This window comes from Athene cunicularia (assembly GCF_003259725.1).
Source record: "Athene cunicularia isolate RWA chromosome 2 unlocalized genomic scaffold, athCun1 chr2_part1, whole genome shotgun sequence".
NCBI classification, from domain to species: domain Eukaryota; kingdom Metazoa; phylum Chordata; class Aves; order Strigiformes; family Strigidae; genus Athene; species Athene cunicularia.
The window spans coordinates 53,163,215-53,185,835 of NW_020799095.1; the positions used below are offsets into that span (position 1 = coordinate 53,163,215).

The window sequence follows — 22,621 nt, forward strand, 5'->3', positions numbered from 1 at the left end:
TTTTTAATTTATATGAAACTTGATATATTGCAGGAGATGTCTAAAAGAAAACTATTTAAATTTCTACTCTGTTTTCTTTTTTTTTTTTTTTTCCTAAATGTGTTTTGAATCTCAATATCACCTGTTTGATTGGCTGTAGTTCCTGGTATTATTCCTGATCCCCAAGTATGAGTATGTTGTTCTAATGTCAGTGTTGGATTTTACAGAGTAACTTTGTTTCTATATTAATTGCATGAAAAAATACTGTAATTCAAAGGAATCAGGCAAACTGCTGTCTTTCTAAAGGTGTCAACAGAGTCTGGCTCCTGCAGAACAGTGGTTCTCTGTGATGATAACTCTGATTTGAAGGAGCTCACTTCCAAATGGTGTGGATATATGACCAAAGTAGTGGACTGCTGTAATCTAATTTTGCCAGATCACAGTAATACACAAAAACTGGGAAGGGTAACTTTAATTCAATGGAATCATAACATCCACACGTCAAAAATTCGGGTTAAAGTGATACTACAGAATCACAGAACTGTGAAGTTAGAGAAGCTTAAGACTTGCAACAAGAGAAAGTTTTAAAGTTACAGAATGGAAGGAAGTTACTGGTCTTCTGCAGGAGCACCATTCCCAGACTGAAGCGATGTTAATAGATTGTGTAAGAATTCCTTATCTTCTTCAGTATGAAACTGGCCACCTTAGTTCAAATCACCATAAATGTGCAGTATTCATACGGTGTAGAGGATATTTTAAAATGGAATATTTCAAGCAGTGATCTTTGAAGTGATTATCTACACCTGTGGTCTCCAAGTGAACTCTTTTTCACAGCTAGGTGACATACTAGTTAATTTATTTAATTAAAACAAACACTATTATTACAACTGATGATACTACTACTACTACTACTACTACTACTACTACTACTACTACTACTACTACTACTAATCTCTTTTCTTTTTTTGAAAATGAGCTGTAGCCAGACAGACTTCTTCCAGTGAAATTGGAATTTCAAAGACTGAATTCAGAAAATAAGATGAAATTCAGAAATTATGTTAGTGTGAAAAATAGGGAGTGGTTTACAAGATAAGTAAATACTTCCTTTAGAGATTTTGTAAGTTACCCACTCAGTTTTCAGACCATTTGAGCTCAAGAACTAATTTTCCTTCTTGTGGTACTTTCTGGGTCACACCTCAGAGGAAGAAAGTTTGATAATAACTTTGATGTTGATGAGCATGAGATTCATGTTCAGATTCACTGTTGAATCTGTTCAGTAGATTTGTTACAGTATGTTTTCTCTTTAACAGATGCAAAGGGCTGTGCAGATCACTAAGCTGTGAAGTTTTAGCCCCAGAATCTTTACCCAATAATGTCTTGAATCCCATATAGTAGCATCAGATTAAGTTAGAATACTAATTTTTTGGGTTAGCTTTTTCATTATACCTTAGTGTAGTTTATAACACAATGAAACTGACTTTTGCTACCCTATTCCAAATACTATTTGTGTATATTGTGTCTTGCAAAGTCTATTGGCAAATTTCTATTAGCTGATAGTAATAAATTAAAAACTCTCCAATTTCTACAAAAGATTGGCAACATGGTTTCTTCCAGTGGAAATTAGTTATATTAATATGCCTGATTAGTCATGAGTTGTAAATACTAAAGTCATTCTGCCTTTCTCACGTTAACATTTGCTTCAGTGATACACTGCTTTAACAACTTTTCCTTCACTTCTGAAATATGTCTTTGAGCCAAATATCTGTGAATTACAAGCTGACATTGAAATTGAAGCCATTTCTTCCAGAAGGAGTAAAGATCTGCCTTCCCCAGCTACTCACTCTCTTCTCACCTGCAAGAAACTGAGGCATTTAAAAACTATTTTATACTTCTTTCTTTTTCAAGCTCTGCTGTTATGCTGCATCTGTACAATAAACAAGAGCTTGAGAGAGTTCAGTCTAAACCTAAATAAATTCCTTACAGTTGAGAGGGGAGAGTGTAAGCCAGGCAAAATTAAAATAATCCAGAGCAAGGGAACAGAAGCGATTTAAAATACAGTTTGGAACTTCTCCTGTCTAAAATTCCTCCACTGATATGGTATGATGTATGTATTGAACTGGATTTGAAAAGAAAATGAGAGGCACTTAAGAAAATGGATAGGATGATGCTGGCCCCAAATTTACTTTTTTTCTCTTAAGTTTTCTACCTGAAGAGGCCAGAGTGTACTTCTTAATGCAACAGACCTGATCGTTGCAACACATACTGCTGTAACATGTATGTGGGCTACCACAGTAAAAGGAAACATTTGATTTGCTCTATGAATATAAAAATGTAAAGGGGACAAAATACAGTTAAAGTTGGAGATATGTAGATAAACTCTCTTTCAATATTCCTCAAGGGAGATGTTTTTTCTTGGTATATTCTTTATTACAGTTTAAAGTGTAGAGACCTGGTATGTGATTTCTCTCTGTTGTAATTCAAACCCACTGATGGGTTCAGCCTATGTAACCACGATGTCGCTCAACAGCTACCTTTCACCTAAACGAGAGATTATGCAAGCAGTGGGGGAAACTGTGAAGACATAAATCTGAGTTTTTCCAGCAATTCACTTCTGTTTCACTAGTTTTAGAACTGAAGGCAAATCTCATCTCTTCGGTATCTCATCTCTTAATGCTGTAACCTCTTTCAAATAGTCTTGCAGACTTCTACCACCACTTAACATTTGATGCTTCCAGTCTGTCTGCAGTCTGTAGACTGTCTTCCAGTCACTACTGTTAAGGCAGTAATGTGTTGAGTCATAAAAATCTGCATAGATATCCCTATGTACTTGATTTACAGTGTGGTACAAAGTAAAAAGTCCATTCCTGAAAGGGTCTGTGAAGAGAAAAGAGTTAGACTGCAAAAGTGCAAAAGTATAATTTGCAAATAGATTGAGGCCTAAGGAATCACTCACCTCCTTAAAATCAATTTACAAGAATGGGATAGTTTTTCTCCTAGCTTTGTTCATTGGGATAACATCACTCAATGTAAAGAAACCATAAAAAAACCCAAAAATTGTTTGTATTAGTTACCTAAATACAACTTCGACCCTGCTTCTTGTGCCATTTGCATACAGCAGCCTCACAAATGATCTGCCTTTTCTGAAACACATTTTGCCCTAGGTGTTTACAGCTGTAATGTGTCTTGTTTCCTTCTGGCCAGGGAGAACGTAGAGGTTCCTTGGCATTTATACGTTCTCCAAGTACAGACAACATGGTAAATGTGGATTTCAGCACACCACGTCCGAGTACTGTGGAAAGCTCTGTCTCTTATTTACTGTAAGTAATGTGGACTGATAGGGGGGTGCAGTTTTGTGGGGTTTTTAATGTTATATGTGGAGAAATGGAAACAGTGTCACAAATTTTGAAAAATGCAAGTTACAGGGACTTCATTCACTACTTTTTTGAACTTCAGCCAATCTTTTCTCCTACATAAAATGGGTATACATACAGTTATATTGTTGCATTTTACACACAAATTTTTGCAGTAAAGGCTGGTAAGATGAAAGAGACATACACATGAAACAACTCATGTGCCTTTTGTTCACCAACTGTTGTAGACAGGGCTAAATGCCATTTCTGTGTCTGCTCCAGAAAAAGTAAAGGAAAATATTGCTCCTTCCTTAACTCTTTCACTGAACAGACTCTGTGTCATGTAAACAGAGAAATTAATGCTACACCCACCTGAAAGACAAAAACCAATAATGTTTTCACATTTCCCGATAGGTATTTAATCACTCATTTTCATTTAGCCGATTTTGACCTTTTTTTTTTTTTTTTTAAACTTCATTTCTTCATCTTGTTCCCCATTTTCCTGTTTTTTCATCCTCTTCAGCAATGACTGCTTTTTAAAACTGATGTTTGTATATTTTATTCTTCAGAAGAGAAAAAGCTGGACCAGTTTGCCTTGACATGCAAGCTTTAGAGCAGAGGAGGAAAAGTATCCGGGACACAGAAGACACAGTCGCTCATCATACCCTACAACAGTACCTGTATAAACCCAGGCAGGAGGTGAGAACATAAGGCTAGCATTGGACTGTTTTCTAATCTAAAACTAGGAGATATTAGGGACCAAACCTTGAGAGTGAAACTCAAAAGGAAAGAACCCATCTGCAAAAACTACACCCTTGAGGAAGATAGGCTCTTTCTACATTCTTTCTCATTTATGAATATACCTCTTTAACAGAAGTAGTGCCTTTGATTTTAGTAAGGCCAGTGGAATGCAGAACTGGGTCTAATACAGGTTCTGAAGCAGGATTAAATGGAGTGTATCAGCTGAAGTGATTTAGACACTTACAGCGAGAGGCTTACTTTGAATGACAGTCGCTCTTATGTTCTTAAAATTCCTGGACAAACACCTGTTTCATGGTGAAGAAAGAGAAAGAAAAATAGGAGTTTCATTAATATCTTCAGATTAGTCTTTGATTAATTCTTTTTTGTGGAGTTGTCTACATTGCATGACAGTGATTGAATGGATTGATTCAGTGCTTCCAGCTGTATATTTCTAAATAAATTAATATTGTCTTCCCTTCCTGGCCACAGCACAAACACCTGTACAGTCGACATGAGATCATGCACAATGAAGATGAGAAACAAGACAAGGAGATCTTCCATAGGACAATGAGGAAGCGCTTAGAATCTTTCAAGAGTACCAAACTAGGAATAAACCATTCCAAGAAGCTCAATAAAATCCACAAGCGGGACCGGGGCCAAAAAAGGGTAAAATGCTTTCAAAGGGCCCAGATGTAGCCACCTATTATACAAACTAAAGAGGTGGGGAGGGCAGGGAGAACTCTGAAAGGTTCTATGTCTTGCATTTATATCTGCCCTATAGAACTTCATGAACTTAAAGGGCCTAAGCAAGAAGAGCTTAAACCATGAGATAACTCAAGGGGCATCTTCTCACATGCTGCTTTTCTCTATGCTTTGGGACCTTACTTCTGGGTGAGAGATTTTTGATCACTTGAAAAACAACAGACCTTGAGCCAAGCTACCACACTGTGGGAAGATTTTGCAGGGTAGATATAGCAGGGTAGCAGGACAGCATAGAGCATTCCACAAAATTTGCATGAAACTAAGAGGGGTTGTATAACATACAAAGCCAAAGTTGTCTTATTTTCCTGTAGTGAGTATGAGTGTAGGGAGGAAAATAATGACATCAATATTGAGTCTCAAGCAAAGATTACAAGAGATTTTAGGGTTAGGCTGCTGAACTTGTGATTGCAAAGGATGATACTGACGTTGCTAGCTGATGATGGTAGCGTTTTTGGTAACCTTGTTTGGGTTTTTTTTCAGCGAAACAGCAGCGTCATACCAAATGGAAAAATACCTTCAGAAAATCCAGTACAAGATTTTACTTTGAAGGAAAAAGGTAAAAAAGACTCTTAGACTGGTTTCATTAATTGCATTTTACCAGCTATATTGTCAGTAAAGCATCACTGAAAAATTTAATGATATGCAACAATGAAGCTGTTATTAAAAAGGGACTTCTAGTCATAATTCAGAACTCGGAGTGGGGATCTACTCCATGCTTAAATGCAGTGTCTCAGTGATTTAGAAGTTGTTTTTCTAGGCAGCTGGATGACAAACCAAATTTTAATTCGCCTTTACTCGCATTTTAGAATCAGCACATTTCAATTTTGAAAACAAAACAATGCGGTGCCTACAATGTAGATGAACTTTCAGCTTCCTTTTGGATAAGCTGCATAGAGCACCTTTTACTAACTTTTTTCTCTTTCATCACAGCAGGATATGTCTGCCCACAACACCATGCCATATAAAATTCAGTAGTTGAGATGACATTCTGATCTGAGTTAAGGTCCATTTGTTTAGAAAGGTTTGAATCAGCGTTGACATTAAGCAAGCATGTTAGAACTCAAGGAGAGTGTAGCTTTGAAAGGAAGACATAGTCAGAGGCCAGTTTCAGCACTGACTCACCCTTCATGAACACAGGTCAGCCTTGAAAGTGTAATCTAAAGCTGACTGGCCTAGGGGGAGCATCCCTAGCAAAAGTGGATTTTGCATGTAAAGACCCAAATTCTTTCATCTCATGTTTTAGCCATCTTTTGGCATTGATGTCAGTCATAGCAAGATGTGATGGATGCTAATACTTCTGTTATGTAATTATAAAATACTATGTGTATTTATGAGAATTGAAGTAGAGAGGAATTAATCTTTTCTCAGTAGCTCCAAGCAAAAATATTTTTTTTTAATGTATGTTCTTTGAATCATTTCCTGTGCATTGTTTTACTTTGACTGACAGGGGCAATAAAGGCTGGCTGAATAAGTATATTCTAGAACCTTTCTGCATGGGAACAGCTTTCTGAATACTTTTAAGTGGGTTACTCAATGCTGTCTTATTAAAGAACACTATGTATAAATGTCATCCTCTACTTATTTTTAAAAAAAGTGCCTCATTGGAAGACAGTAAGAGGTTTAGCAGCTGTTGAAAAATTGATTCTACTGCAATAGAAGTAGCAATGATCTCACAAGCTTTGAAATCAGCCAGGATACTAATGCTGACCTCTTTCAAATTATGAAAATGCAGTGAATGGACATTGTAATGGGACGACATTTGTCAACTCAACACATGAGCATTTAAGACACAAACCACAGCAGCAGCTGGTGCCATGTCATGGGTTGGTTTGATTCAGTCCCAGGAAAGCAGACAATTCTGTTAGCCAAAAGCTTAGCCAGACTGTGAAATCTCTCACTATCATAGCACCAGATAATAATGCAAGCTGGAAATCTGTTGAGTTTCTTGATGTAATTGTTAGCTAAGCTGCAATCTCTACATGCATTCACATTCAAATTTCAGTGCTACAACTGATGATTAAATTATGCCCTTATCTAGATCCCGTTAAAGATGCATCTTTGATAACTATGTTAGCATCAAAACAACTTACAATAGCACTTTCTATCAGAACTGATACAAATCTCTAATCAAATTGGACTTTTTTTTTTTTTTTCCAGATTTGGAGTTTTCTGAATCAGAAGAAAATAATGATTATGAAACTTTGCATCTAGGCAAAGGAGTTGACTTCCTTGCTAACGTGACGAAGCAAAATTTCACAGATACTCCTACTGGTAAAAATATTAATTACCTACAGAGATTGTGGTTTTTTTCAAATGTTAAAAAGAAAAAAAACTAGCTTGTGTTTTTTTGTTTTGTTTTGATGTATTTTATTAGAAAATATGTTTGGTTATTATAACATTAACAGATAACAAGTTTTGGATATCTGGAGGCATAGAGAGCTTCAGATTTGCTCCTGATAGAAGTTGTGGACATGACTGCCTAAACCAGACAAAAATCCACTAATTATTTCTAGCAACAGAAAAAGTTATTTTAGAGTTGTCCTACCTCACAGACCAGTCAATACTGATTCTTTGGAACTGTTTTCTACTTTGATTTGAAACACTTTGTTGTGATAACTTTCATGCTTCTTCTTTCAGGCAGGATTTCTCCTCTTAAATTCACAACTCCTCCACATCCTTACAGGCCAATAGAAGTCACTGAAAAGAGCAGATCTGCAGCATTCCTCAAACATTAATTGGACTTGATTTCCAGCCCTGAAAGGCTCTAAAATATCAGATTGAAAGTGTATCACTATATATAACAGAAATTATAAGATTTGATTTATAAAGTTTTAAAATTTAGTATTTTTCTTCAGCACTCTTGTATTTGAATTTTCAGCATGCCACTGTATACTTCATATGTAACATGGTGCATACAGTGAAGAAAAATACTTGTCTCTGTACTCTTTTGGCAGATGTGCTGATACAGCCTTTTCACTGTTCCAGGACAAATTCTATGTTTGAAAATGTATAGACATCCAGATACCTATCCAGAAATAAGAGGGTGGCAAGATGCAGAACTAGACTAATTTAAAAAATTTATTTTTCTGTTGAAACACTACAAAATTGATACCAATATTGAAAGGCTCCTATAACTTACTTTTGACTGTTCTATGGCCTGCTTTAGCTCCCTTACACACATCTAATTCCTTTACAGAGTTGTGTAGTTTATGCTTTTGTATTTTTTTCTATGTTTTGTTGCTTTTTAGGGATTTGATTTGAATTTTCTGCAGTTATTTTATATTGTGTTTTATTTTGCTTAAAATTTGCCAACTGATGTCTTCTTTTTTGATCTTATTTTTTGTCTCCAGCAATCCTAAATATTACTGCATATTGGATATAATATACAATTTTTCTCTTTAATAGAAATCAAAAATGACTAGCAATAACCAAGGTAGAAAGAGCAACCTATGTGTGTGTAATGGTCTGTGTATTGGCTTAGGCACACCTATACCGACATGTATTAGCCTATTTTTTTTCCTACTATAGACATTCTCCTTTTACAAAGCATCTTGCTGTATTACCAAGAAATTATTTTGACTAATTGTATTTGTCACTCATGAACTTTTTTTAGGAATTGATAACCCAGTATTTTCGGCTGATGATGATCAGAGCATCTACATGAAGTTCTCACCATGGTTATCTAGTGAAGATACTGTGGTACCATCACAAAGGGCCCGAGTGCAGATCCCATATTCTCCAACCAACTTCAGACGGCTCACTCCATTCCGGCTCAGCAATAAATCAATAGATTCCTTCCTGTTAGCAGATGGCCCAGAGGACCGACCCAGATCTTTTCTCCCAGAATCAACACATATGTAATATTTTAAAATATATTATCACCTTTATTTTTAATCAGCCTTCCTATCAACCCCGACTACTGACAAGTAAACTTACTTTTCTGATTTTTCTTCTCCCAGAGCACCTCTTTCCTGATTTCTTTCTATAACTAAACATATTCTGTTTTTCTCCAGCTTGAATAACAAAGTATCTTTCTACTTTCCTTCCACAGAAGAGCTGTCCAACTACTTGAGGTCTGATGCCTTGCTATTTTTATAGCAGATAAGGGTCCTGCTCTTTGTTTTGGTTTGAATACTTTAAATGGCAAGAAAACAGTATTCCAAATACCAGAAAATTGTGTATGCATTTTCAAGAGGCTCCAGGTTTCTTGGTTAGTCAGTTCTAGATGATAAAATTTGTACCTGAATTCCCTAACAGGTATCAGATAATTCTGATTCACCCCCTTAAACAGTGATTGGTCTTTTTGAGTAACATTGTCGCTACTATCTGCAGATGTAAGCACAGTAGTCTAAAGCCCCAGAAAGACAATCCAATTGTTGATGCCAAAGGATACAGTTTTCCCATAGGGGTCAGATGAGTTATTTAACCCATTGGACTCTATTGCAGTTGGATGTACAATAGGAGCAGCAGGGCTAGACCAGCAATAAACTGGGCTAAGTCGCTCATTCTTAAGATGATTAGAATATGATTTTTGACTCTATTGCTAAGAAGTCTTGAGTCAGTTCTGGGTTATTTATCCAGTGCCCAGTAAGGGAGAATGGTTCCACTGCTACAATAAAAGTACTCAATGACACTGCTCATGTAATCATTAAATTACATAAGAAAGAGTTTAAAAATGAAGCATGTTTACTAGAATGGATCAGAGTTCCCTTGCACAGGTAGAGATAATTACACAATAGTCAGACTGTGGGAAAGCAGAATTCCAGTTTTGGTTAGAGCTTTATCCTTAAACTGTGAGTTTACCTTAATCCATACCTTATTTTGAAACCAGAAAAATGCTTAGATTTCTAATGCAGTAAATAACTTGTTGCTTCTAAGTAAATTGACTTTGGGTTTAAGTGAATATCCTAGTTGCCCTTTAATTCTTGCTTTGTGGAAATTATCCACCCCATAAAAAGCAGCCTTCACTTCTATAATCAACACAGTCAGTGCTGTAAATTAGGTGGGTCAGGTCACAGTTCAGACATCATAATTGAGTAGAACATAGGGCACTGCAGGGATTATGCAATGAAATGCAATAGTCTGTTTCATCATGAATTCACTTTTGTGGAATCCATGATCACAAATGTATGATCTAGTGACCTCTGTGCATCAACAAATAAAGGAATGTGATAAGTTGAAAGTACTTTTGTAGTTAGTTGATGAAATTTTGTTCAGACAAAGATCTGAGGATAAGAGTGAATGCTGGTAGTTTTGATTTAAGTACTTTATAACCTTTTGAAAAGAAATAGAAAAGGAAGCTCCATTTTTCTTCTATTCTGGCTTCTGTCCCTGCAGAAGATGTGCTAGTTCAGGTGTTATTATAGGAAGCACACCACTTTCTTTACTGGAGTGGCCTGTAGGTCTGTGGTTGGTTCTAGTACTCAGTTCCTTATTAATGCATTTTTATTTTTTAAATTATGTTTTAAGATGAACACTGGATTAATTAAAGAACTGTGAATTAAATTCCAATATCCTGTTTAAAAACTTGAACGATGAGCAGCATTCCAAATGGAAAACTTCTTGACACTTAACCACATTAAAATTCTCTTCACTTCTTTTTCCCTATGAGAATATTGTCATAAAATATTGGCATATGACTTGCTGAACATTTTCTTGTTCTTTTCCTCCATTCTATTGGCTCTTTATAATTTATTTTATTATTAGGAACTGGTATGTATAAGATCTTGTGCAGCTATCATTGATATATCAAAATCACTGCGTTTTGACCTCTGTGTTTCTTAAGTATTTTGGGAAGTTAGATTTCCCAAGCTAATAAGCTTAGACCTTGATTACACTCTGAAACAGTCTTCTGAATTATCTCCTTAACTCAGTTCTCATAGTAGGAGAATGATACTGAAATTTCAATGAAAAAGTTTTATAAAATAATGTAAACTGGAAGCCAAGGGTGGAAATGTGAAGTTTCCCTACATAGTCTAAAGTATACAGAAAACTGATCATAGGCTATGGTCAATAAGAAATTGACTCTCTGGTAATATCCTATGCTACTTGATTGAAAGAGCACTATTTCTTTCAAAAGTTTCTGAAAGATTTCCTTGCTAAGAATCAGAACTAAATATTTCAAGATATAGATACACCTTAGTAACCAGATGATGGCTCTATCTCCCAAATATCTGAAACAGACAGTTGTTCATCACAAACACTGAACTAAGTTTTGCCTGATACTCACGAAGGGAAAGAAGTTTAATAAACTCACTTTAGGTTGTCCAAGATAGAAACTGGGTCAGGGTACAGTTCCTCAGAAAAAAAGCCATCTTAAACCACTCACTTTCATAAGACTTCCATAGAAATAGCCAAAAGCAAAGCCCAATAGCTAGCATACTAGAATCAAAAGTGTGTATTATAGATGTCTCTATTTAATTGTGCTCTCTAGGTGATATGGACCATGATGTTGAAATGACAGAATATTCCTCTTCAGATGACCAACTCAACCAAAACCAAAGTGTTTCAGTGACTCCCCTCCACTTCTTCCCATCATGTCTTCAAATGCCTTGGACACAAAACCATTCTTCATTGGAAAACAGAGGGAATATATCTCTTTCTACTGTCTCTGAGTACATAGCTTCTTGTGACCCAAATGTACCTGATTTCTTCTGGGAAGCAGGTACTGACATGAATAACAAAGAGACAGTCAACTCAGGTTATGGTTCTGAAGTTAGCTACAAGTCAGAGAATTCACAAGAAGAGAATTCTCTACTTATGTTTGAAGGACTGGAAGACTCTTACATGAAGGAGCCCCAAGAGAAGAAAATGTTGCTTGATGTACAAGGAAATTACAGATCTGCTGCAGCCAGACGTGTACAAAGCCGACGTTCTTTTCACAGGCCAAAACCTCTGCAACATCCTAAGCTTCAGAAGCTAGCATCGCTTCCAGCATCTTGCCATGTCCCTCCACATTCTCTGGAACAAGAGGAAACACAGTTGTGAGCCAGGACTTGCTTGAAAGGAGAAGATAAGACAGAATAACTTGGACAAAGGGCTTCTGTAAAAATAGAGAGCAACCTATTGGTTCAAGGGTTCTGCTCTAGAATGTTTTCAGATGGCAAGGGAGTGGAGTCCCATCGTATCAGAAACAATGGAGCTTTTCTGCTGCACTTACATTTTTAAGTTCTCATTCATAATGAAAGGGTGCATTGTGAAGGGGAAATATGCCTTGTTATTTTTTCATGTAGACTGTTACAAAAAATCAATATTATTTTTGGAGGGCTAAACCAAGAATCTTTCACATGGTAAATCCTTGGTTTTTTACATGGAAATGGTTTATTATGCCATTATGCCATAAATACATCTAAAGAAATAGGCTGCATTTTCTGTTTTGGTAATGGAATTCAGTATTTATGATGTATGAAATTAATGTAGGAGGAGCCAATGGTTAGCCTCTTGCTAACTTGCTAAGCTAAGTCTACTCTGATTGAAATGGATCAGTGCCTTTTATAAGTGCAAACTAAAGAAAAATATTTTTCTCCTCTTGAATATTTGTGTCACTGAGTAACTGTAGGATATTGACACTTTCCGGGGAGAGGAAAGTCTTGGCATCTTGAAAATTAATTAAGGACTCCAGGAAGGCCATTTCCTTCCTTCACCTTCATTTCTTCTACTGAGTAGCACTGGAATGAAAGAACATCCAGAATTAGCTCAGAACTTTACTTTGTGTGGTCACAAGCAACTCATTTCATATTTCTAATTAAGCTGCTCTATTTTAAATAGCCTCACTCAGATAGAAATGTAAATATTCGTAATTTTGACTGCTGCTTTGGAAGACACCTTCCAAATTCTCTGTTAGATTATTTTGTTAATTTATGTATCACTTTCAACAGTTGATCAGGATAATGGTCTCTCAGAGGCTATCCTGTGTTTTGCCACATGGTTTAAGTGCCACAATGACTCAGGATGTTGATGGTTCAAAGTATTGTACAGTTAGTTTGGCTACTGCGTACGTATATACCTGTCTGTGTTAGGAACTTCCTTTATTCTTTTGTCCCCAGTTTTTTGTTAAATGATAGTAGTTAAGATTGCACTAGACACTTACTGCATATTAATCTGATCTACGTCACCTTGAAGACAGCTGGAAACATCAGTGAAAGCCAACTCAGATGAAAACTAATAAAGTGAAAACTCTGAGACCTCTCATGGATGTATAATGCTACATGCCAGTGTATAGTCCTCTGGCCTATCTGTATTTTGTCTTGGATGATTCCAGTCCTGAAATTTTGGCTTGAAATTTTCAGTGGTATAAGTTGAAAAGGTTCTGTGACATCAGTAGAAGATGAGTCCTTAGCCACTTCTGTGATCCTAATGTGTACCTTATTTCTATTTGATATCAAGCGTAAACCATTTGTAAATGTGCTAAGTCACCTTCAAGGAGGTATCTGAATTGCTAAAGACGGGCTCCAACAGAAGCTTTATTTGATAAATTTTACTTTATATATAGGAATTAGTGTTTGTTTCACTCTACCTACCCTGATTTTGAATGGGTTCCAGGTGATCTGTGTCAGATGTCAAATTTGAAATTTTCCCAGATACCCAAAAAGAGTGGAGCAGTGTGAAAATTCATGCCCACGTCTTTTCCCTATCTTTGTTGTCTTTGCTAAAACTGCCTGTTAGGCTAGTGCAAACTGCAGAGATGTGATGGCAAATGACATATACAAATGTAGATAGATACATAACAGATGCCTTTAGACACTAGATTCAGAGTACTGGTTCTTTTGTTATCAACCTACACGCAGCTGCCTGTTTGCAGTCATCTTGGGCACTGATTCAAATCGGTGTCCCTAATTGGAAAGCTTCATCACCCAGAGCTAGTCTTGTTAATGAGGGTCATGAGACATAAGGCTGTCACCAGTAGGGATGTTAATTTTATAATTCAATAATGAAAATACATTTTTTTGTGAACTGAGTACATACGGACATACTATTTTGGTGAAGTAGAGCATATTAATGCTGTTCCAGATATCATAATTGGAACAAGTATTTTAGTCATAGGCATAGAGGTAAAGTGCAATGTGCCAAAATCTAACCTCCAGTCTCATAGCATAATGCTGAAGTACCAACACCAAAGATGACAAGATGCTTGTCAGGTGTTGGCTTTGAAATAACTTTCATTCTTATTGCTGTTGTACAGAGGTCATTGCGGCGTTTCTGTGTGAAGAACAACCACACTGTGGATGTGTTTTCTGCATGCTTGTTAGAGCATTCCTAATCTATTTGTGTAGAGGCTACCTCAGGAAAATGTTTGTAAGTCGTCATCAGCAGATGGGAGTTTTACTGCATAAGTTGTGCACCCACAAGAGTATGCAATTTTGAAAATCACAGGATGTAAGATTTTAATGTTCTTGTACGCTTTTATGTTAAACGAGAGAGGATCAATAGACACCACAGTGTTTACAAATACAGCAGTCTCTCTGAAAAGTCAGCAGGATCCTATATGCTTTTGAGAGGGTTGGGACTGTAGGAGTTTTTGCAAAACAGATTGGAACATTATGCCATTTTTAACAACAGAAGAAATGGAAAGGCACTATATACAAAAGGCTTAACACCATTTACTTTCAAAGCCCTTAGGCACTGTCTGTATGTTGTGTCACCATAGTCGAACAGATGAAGGATAAAATTGACAATTCTGATAGCAAAGAGACCTTTCCCTGGAATAGCTGCCATAATTTCTGAAGCTGTTATGCCTCTGGAAGATGTTTTCTAGTGTAATTGCCTCTACAGCAAGGTTTTGTTTGGCATAATTTATCAGTTTGAAATATGATGAAAAAAAAAAGTCTTCCTGTCCCCAGTTTCTATATTGAGAACATACTCTTTGTTTGAATATAGCAGATTATAATTCCCTGTTTTTCCAAGGCTATGTCTATGCTCCCTACGTCTACCAGGGTATATACAAAAAGCAGGTTATGAGAATTCATCATCTGTCTCACTTTTTTTTCCCCCTCCATACTCTTATTATGTACTTTCACATTTCAGTATATGTCATGTGGGTGCAAGTGTTTGGTTGCTTCTACAGCACACTTTAATCAGTCAAGCACCACTAATTTCCATCACAGCAACACAGATTTAGAGCTGCTGAAGATCTGGCTGTATGTTTCAGCTTCTTTTTTACCATGTGAATTAGATTGGAATATTCAGTTAGTAAATCAGTTCACCTCTGGTGAGGCCAGTTTTTTGTAACATGCTCTGTGAAAGAAATGCAAGTTGGGAATTACTAAGTCACTATTTATTGAACAAATAACTATGACCTACCTTGTAAAAAGATGAAATGCAGAAATATTTGATGTTTCTTCTATACATTTTGCTCCATGGATAAAGTTCTTTTTACCAATGTTTATTATGCTGCACTATGACCGAGAAATGTTAAAAAAGTGTTGCCTGCATTCAGATGAATTCTGTTTCTCTGAGCTGTGAAACTAGTTATTAGAATATATGAAATTATGTTTTACAAATACATGGTCTAGCTGGAGATTTATGTAACAAAGGTTGCAAAATAATCACGTGCCTTAAATTGTCACTCTTTGGAGTGCTGTTGTTTGGAGATTTTTTTGTGTGTACTTTCCAAAAGGTGTCAACTTACTGCATTTATTTTTAAACAAGTCAAGTTCTGCTAATGTGTCTTTATAGAAATGTTTTAATAGTATAATGAGAAGTTTGGCAATAAATTATATCACTTTGGTGGAATCACACTGCTTTGTCAAATGATTTAGAGAATCATTTATTTAGTACATTTAGAGATTTTCCATACAAGATGTCAGAGAAGTTTGTATTTCTGCTCCTAAATCAAAGTTAAAGAAGACAATAGTGTGCTGCTAATCATGTCATTTATAAGACGCAAATCATTAAAAGCAGCAACAGAAGTTGTAGAAGATCTCCTGAGTCTGACAACTATGACACCTTTTGTACAGTTCTAGTCCCACTGCAGTTAGTGACAGAATTCCCATTGACCTTATACGCAAACATTTCCATCCTTAGAACAGAATCCATATTTTGTCAAGATATTTAGAGAGATGTTGTCATTATAACAATATTATAATTTAAACTTTACATACATAATGATATATAGCATCTCATTATAATATTACTCTGACGCAAAGATTTAAGAGCTATTTGGGGTTTTGTTTCACTGTGCAATACTTTTTGAAGATTTGGTAGTCACTAATGCTAGCCAGATTGATTTCCTACATACAAACCAAGGAAACTGAATCTAAGCTGTTTTGTATTGGATTAATCAATTTTCCCTGAAAGCTGTGTGATGCCAGTGAAAATTACCATTTCTATTGTCATCCTGCTGTTAGGATGCTTCCCTACCTGACACTGCTTTCTACAAAAGATAGGAGGCATGGGGTGAAAAAATAACTTATTTCAAATGTATTTATAGTGTAATGGATTTAAATATTTAATGGAGTTAAATAAACATTATTTTCTAAGTATGAATTTGAAGAGATTTAAGAGAATAGCACAGATGACCAAACCATATACTAGCAAATAAGATGCTGCAATGACAAAATTAGATAGAACTGGTTTTGTGATATGCCCATTCAACAGCTAATTATCTAATAGTTCATGAAATCAGTGGTGGGAGGAGTGTCATCCCTTGTCACCTCTGTTGATACACAAAGCAGACAGAGGCCATGAACAGCCACTTCTGTCAGAAAAATTAAACTCGTAAATCGGCACTGAAAACTATCGGTAAAGATTCTGATAGGTCAGATTTAATGGTTTCTTAGTTTAATGAGCCAAGAGGTACATCACACTGAAACAGAACATAGGCTTTTGCAAAATGATGAGCATGACACAACTGGTACACAGAAGACGAGAGTATTCAGTCCCGTCCATTGTTTAGAAACACAAGCAAATACAAAGTTGTGGTCAGCACAGTAAACCCAAGCAAGGTAACGAGTGAACTGTACAAGAGTTTATACATAATACTCCACATGAGCTTTAATCCCTGATAAAAACAGTGAGGTTATAACTAAATTTCAAATCCCAGCTGTATTTTCATTTTTTAAAAACAGTGTTGCTGGACTGAACACACCACAAAATTTTTATATTATCTTCACATCTGCTTCAGGTTCCCTCTCACATTCTGAGGGGCATCTGAAAGCTTTGTACCTCACAGATCTGGAAGTAGAGAAAGGCTCAATGCTAGTCATTAGCGATTTCAGCAAAACCAAAGAGAAATATGGAATGGCACATAAACATGGGTTTATGGCATTGGATCTGACTCACTTCTCAACAGAAGCGAGTGGCTTTTAAAAGCTACAACATTCACACTGAGAAAGTTAAAGAAGCTTAGTGTTAAGACACAGCATCTACCGCAAAGTTGCTGCTTTGCATCATTCATCATTTTGTTTGATTTTCATTTTGGTTGCCATTGTGTTTGGTTTGCAACTTGGAGGGTATTTTTTTCATGGTAATTACATTTACTTCATCTTATGTTTCTGGAGCATTGGAGCTCTATATTTAAAAGATGTACCTTTATCTACTGGTATCAGTTTATATCAGCTCCCGCTATGATACAAATGGCTACAGCAGTCATCATATGTCATCATACCTATCATAGCCAATGTCAGAAGATAGTCTTCTAACACTATTTGTGTGTGTCATGGTTTTAGCAGGTAAGACTGTAAACCCCACCTTCACCCCAGATAGTGTGCTTTGCAGGAGGATGGAGAATTTTTTGTTTCAGAGCTTCTACAAGTTGGGTTTCATGTTCAAACCAAGACATAAACTGGAGCTCAAACAGTGGTGGCCTTTTGCCTATCTAGAGTGAAAATTATGTATGTCTAGGGAGTTTTTAATATTCTAACTCACTCTGAAATCCTAACCACCCTCTAACTGTGGTACAAGTTTCCTTACCAATATTACACCCCACTGTGCTCAACTGTTATGGAAAGGGAAGACTGGAAGAGAGCAAGCTTTCAGTGAAATTCACTTGATACTGTTATGGATCTGAGTGGTAACACTTCTGCTTCATCAAACAGGTCCTTCTGATTAGTTGGCTAGGTGATGCACCACACAGAACCTGTACTTCCATCCATTACAGGTGAGTTGATTGACCTGCAATGCCTCTGTCAAGAACAGTCTGGAACACATAATCATCCAACATTGCTCTTGTTAGAGCTACTGCATTCTGTTACCTACAAAATCTGATCCTTCTCATTTGCATGCATTTACTATTTAATTACTGGCTGTTCTGAAATACTGATGCATTTGTCGTTAATCCTGAGTGTGTCAGTGTTACGCCCTACGTGCAATCCAATTCAATTCAGGATTCACCAAACAGCTGATCGATGGGAATGTGGGTGGAAATAGTGTAGGTGAAAGGGACACATTGTCTGAAAGGCTGTTTGCCTCAAACTGATAAGGCTAAAGAAGGTGATAAGCATCAACCAGATTGAGCAGTAACCAGAGAATTGTCAAGAGACTTTTGGACCAAAGAAGGGATCATCTCATAAAAAAAGTATAAAAGAAACATGAATTTATAATAATGGGGATAGACCCTGGAGTAGAAAGGACCAGACAGTTACAACCCAGTTTTAACAGTGCCAGAAACTATCCCACCATCAGCATGACCTCTGCTAAACTTCCTCCCTGTCTGATGCCATGATTAACCTACATCTGGACTGACACTATAGTATGCACCACATAGAGACTCACACCTCGTGTGTATGCATGTTACATTGTGGGTTTTCCCTTACTAGCATGCAGATTAGCAGATTGTGGGGAACACACTGGTACACATAAAGCTAGACCATTTACACCTCCAACAGCATGGCTGCGAAAGTAGGAGAACCCATGCTTCCAGAAGAAGGTTTGTGCGCTGGTAACCTATGTTCTATGGAGGAAGGGAAGCATGTAATTTTGAAAGTATGTGTGTATGTGTGTGTCTGGGTAGGAATTTTTTAAAATTAGCAATAGGTGGTCTTTAGAAATTAGATGTAGGTGTGCATTTCGTTAGTGTCTAGTATTAAGACACCTACTGATACTGATCCTGCATGAATAGTTCAGTGGCTGCTAGTTAACTACATTAATCAATCAAGAAATCTCTTCCAAAATTGTATGATTTAAAAAACTATGAATTAATTCGATTTTGCCTGGGACATGCAGTATTTTTTGAGTTGCTGGGATTATCAAGATAAGTAGAGTTACCTCCATCAACAGATCATGGTCACAGCACTTTCAGTAACTGGTTTCTGATTATAATTAGCTGATTCTATCCAACATTTCACAGTGGCATCTTTACAAAATGGCAATTATAATTTAGTTAATTAGTCATTTTAGATGAGTGTTTCAGTAACACTATTTATAACATCACTCCAACAAACTCCCACTTCCTTTGAAATGTTTAAAAACTGGATCAAAGTGACAGGTAAAGTACAACCCTGAATTTAATCCAGTGAATGCTGCCTAGATTTCTTGGGTTAATGAGGCTATTCAGGCATTCTGTGATTATAGAATCATTTAGGTTGCAAAACACCTTTAAGATCATTGATTCCAACCATTAACCTAACACTGCCACGTCCACCACTAAACCATATACCTAAGTCTTTTAAATACCTCCAGGGATGGTGACTCAACCACTTCCCTGGGCAGCCTGTTCCAGTGCTTGACAACCCTTTCAGTGAAGAAATTTGTCCTAATATCCAATCTAAACCTCTCCTGATACAACTTGAGATCATTTCCCCTTGTCCTGTTCCTAAGAAATGAGGCCACTATGCTGAGCTACAAAATGTATGAGACACGAATGTGTTAGGGAGCATCACGTATGGGATGATTGTAAAGTCTCATGCTGTAACACAGGTAGATCTGCTGTAAAAACACACTGCACAGAACAAATAGAACACCCAGAAGTATCAGTGGAAGAAGATCTGTGTTAGATTCATCACTGAAGTGATTCCTGAATACATAACGGATACATAACTATGCTTTCTTTCCCTTTCTGCAGTGAAATCCATGAAATTAATCACGCCTTTCTCTAACTACTTTGCTTGCCTTCCTATGCCTCAGATATCTTTCCAAAGCCTGCAAAATGAATTGTCCTAAATAAAGGTTTCTTCTAGAGCAAGACAGACCTCTTTAAAAAGGTCATATATAAAGTGGATGGGTTTTTCTGTAGTGAATCAAGCACTTCTGAAATTAGGAGCTGATGAGCTAGTGGAGACTACAAAAACTTTGTATACTAGCTATGTACTTTACATATCATAAAATACCAGATTTATACACTGAAATGCTGAACGCTAGTAGTGTTCCATCATCTGTTTTGTTGATCTGTGAAAGGATCTAACCATGACAAAGCTGAGATAGAGAGTACTGCATTCTGGCTTGAATGTTAGATTGCAAAGCAACCCAGCTAGCCAGTGTCACACTGTGCAGTCAATGATATTAAGAATACATCGCTCGACTTTTTGTTAAGGTGTGTATAAGCTCTTTATTTGCCCATAATGCTCAGATTCCCAAACTCCTTGGCAATTTAGAGGAGTGTGTGCTTAATGAAGTGCACCAACTTTCTCTTTCCCCTGCTTTATAAAATGCCTCCAAATGCAATAGACCCAGCCTGAAAAAGCATCCCTAGTGGAATCATGCCTTTCTTGGATAACTTAAATGAGAAACTGTACCAAGGAAACCATAGCATGGGAAGAAATGCTTGATTTCATAACACTGAGGGACAGATAACTGTCTGAATACGTGTCGGCTAAAGGTTCTAAGGACTGGGCAAGTATATCCCTTCTCAGATTCCATTGCCCTTGCCATTTCTAGTTAAGGGATGAGGTGTTACTGACAATAGAGATCTTATAACTGTAACAAAGACTTAAATAAAGTAGATTTTATGAAGCTTGCCACTTAATAATCAATAATTCTGTACACTGAAAGAGGGGCTATCTTAGACTTGGTTTTATATTAAAGTCTTTAGCTTTTGCTTGCTGCTGTTTTGGGATACTCTTGCAAGAACATAAGATTTTTATAAGGGCATCAGGTTATGACTTTCTCTTTATAAATTTTTTCAAAATATATTTCTGGAAGAAATTCTTTGGAACAAGTTTCTTTTGTTTTATAATCCCAATTACTACTTTTGCATCTGTAGTCTTTCTGTCAGTGTTTAAGAGGCATTCGGACACTGCCCTTAATAAGTTTTAACTTTTGGTCAGCCCTTAAGTGGTCAGTTGGACTGTTGCAGATCCCTTCCAGTTGAACCATTCAGCCCTATGCTATGCTATGCTATTTGACACTGAAATAAGAGTCAATGGAGTCTGTAGCTTCTATCAAATACCAAACTATTTGTTTATTGTTGTACCCTGCTTTTAAAAATATTTAGACCAATAGTAGAGGTCTGTCTAAATTTGTAAATTTGTTGTTGCTGGCCCTCACTATCCCTTTGCAATCTGTTCACAGCCCTACCAAAACTGGGGCTCTGATCTTGCTTAGCCACGTAAAACTTACTCTTGCCATGCTGAGCAACAGCATCTAAACTCACCATCTAGGAATCCCACACAAAAGGTGCCAGGACTGAAAGCTGTTGCTGGCTGTTACCTTCTCTTGGCTATCCTTTGACAAGCCCACCAACACTGGGGTTCTGCACTTTCTCCACCTCTTAAAACTCACCCTTGTAAAGAGCCAGCAACAAAATGTAAACTTACCACCTAGGACTTTGTCACAGAAGTGGCCTGGGCTGAAAGCTGCTGGTAGCCCTGACCTTCCCTTGGCTATCCTTTCACAGGCCCACCAACACCAGGACTGTGTGATTGCTTAGCCGCCTGGTGTTCTAAATGTTCTCTGCCTCAGCGAGAGCTCAGCTCTGAAATTGAAACATCCAGTGACTGCTCCCAGAGGGAAGGTGCCAGAACTCTATGTTCTTGCTGGCCTTAACCATATCCTGGCTATCCTCGCCAAGCCAGACCAAAACTGGGGCTCTGTGCTTGGCCATCTAACTGTCCTCTCACTCTTTATCAGTCTAGGTAGAGATCAGCTCCAAAATTAAATCTGTCAAGCGGCTGCACTCACACAACAGGTGCCAGGCCTGGAAGCTGTTGCTTGCCCACACCTTCCCTTGGCAGCTCCTACACAGCCCAACCAACATGGGTGCTCTGCAGTTGTGCTGCCTCCTAAGGATCTCCCTCACCTACCACGTCACTCTAGCCAGAGCCCAGGTCCAAAAGAGAAAACCTCCACCACAGGTTCCCGCATGGAAGGAACCAGGAGAGCTGCTGGTGGCCCTCACCTTTGTTTGAAATCCCTGCTCACAGCCCCACCAACAGCACCACTTGCTGCACTCGCCACTTGGCTCTGCACTTGCTCAAACACCTAACCCTTAACCTTGCCAGAGCCCAGGAGCCGAAGGGAGAGCCATGGCCTAGGGCTCCCACACAGGAGGGCCTGAAAGCTGTCTGCAGATCTCCGTCTTCCTTGGCAGTTCCCTCACAGCACCACCAAACACGTCCCACGGTGCACCTTTCCCTACACACATTTACACCCCCGGGGCCCCTCCTCGCAAGCCTTGGGCTCTCCTTCCCCGAGACGACTGTGAGACCACGCAGACTGCGCTCCGCGGTGGCTCCGCCGCCTGACGCCCCCTCCCCGCCCCGGCCTCCCCCTCAGCTCCCGCAGAAGGCGCCCTTCGGCTCTGCCCCGAGCTCCCCGCCAATCACACAGCCCAGCCCAGCCCCCTCCTCCGCTCTCCTCCAATCACACAGCCCAGCCCCTCCTCCCCGCCTATCGGTGCCCGCCCCCCTGCCGCCTCC

General features: G+C 37.8%; 1 protein-coding gene across 5 annotated transcripts in view; it reads left to right on the forward strand.

Moving 5' to 3' along the window:
• SLC9A3 (solute carrier family 9 member A3) overlaps window positions 1-13,388 on the forward strand; it is a 57,181-nt gene extending 43,793 nt beyond the window's left edge. The window contains exons 11-17 of one of the 5 annotated variants that reach the window (XM_026841929.1): window positions 3,181-3,296; window positions 3,899-4,028; window positions 4,560-4,736; window positions 5,313-5,388; window positions 6,990-7,103; window positions 10,539-10,544; window positions 11,266-13,388. In XM_026841929.1, the coding sequence (XP_026697730.1) occupies window positions 3,181-3,296; window positions 3,899-4,028; window positions 4,560-4,736; window positions 5,313-5,388; window positions 6,990-7,103; window positions 10,539-10,544; window positions 11,266-11,819 (1,173 nt within the window). In that variant the 3' untranslated portion in view covers window positions 11,820-13,388. Of the gene's footprint in view, window positions 1-3,180; window positions 3,297-3,898; window positions 4,029-4,559; window positions 4,737-5,312; window positions 5,389-6,989; window positions 7,104-8,445; window positions 10,545-11,265 lie in introns of those variants that run through there. The other 4 variants (XM_026841933.1, XM_026841930.1, XM_026841932.1 and 1 more) reach the window with 4 other exon arrangements.
• Window positions 13,389-22,621: the final 9,233 nt, after the last annotated feature.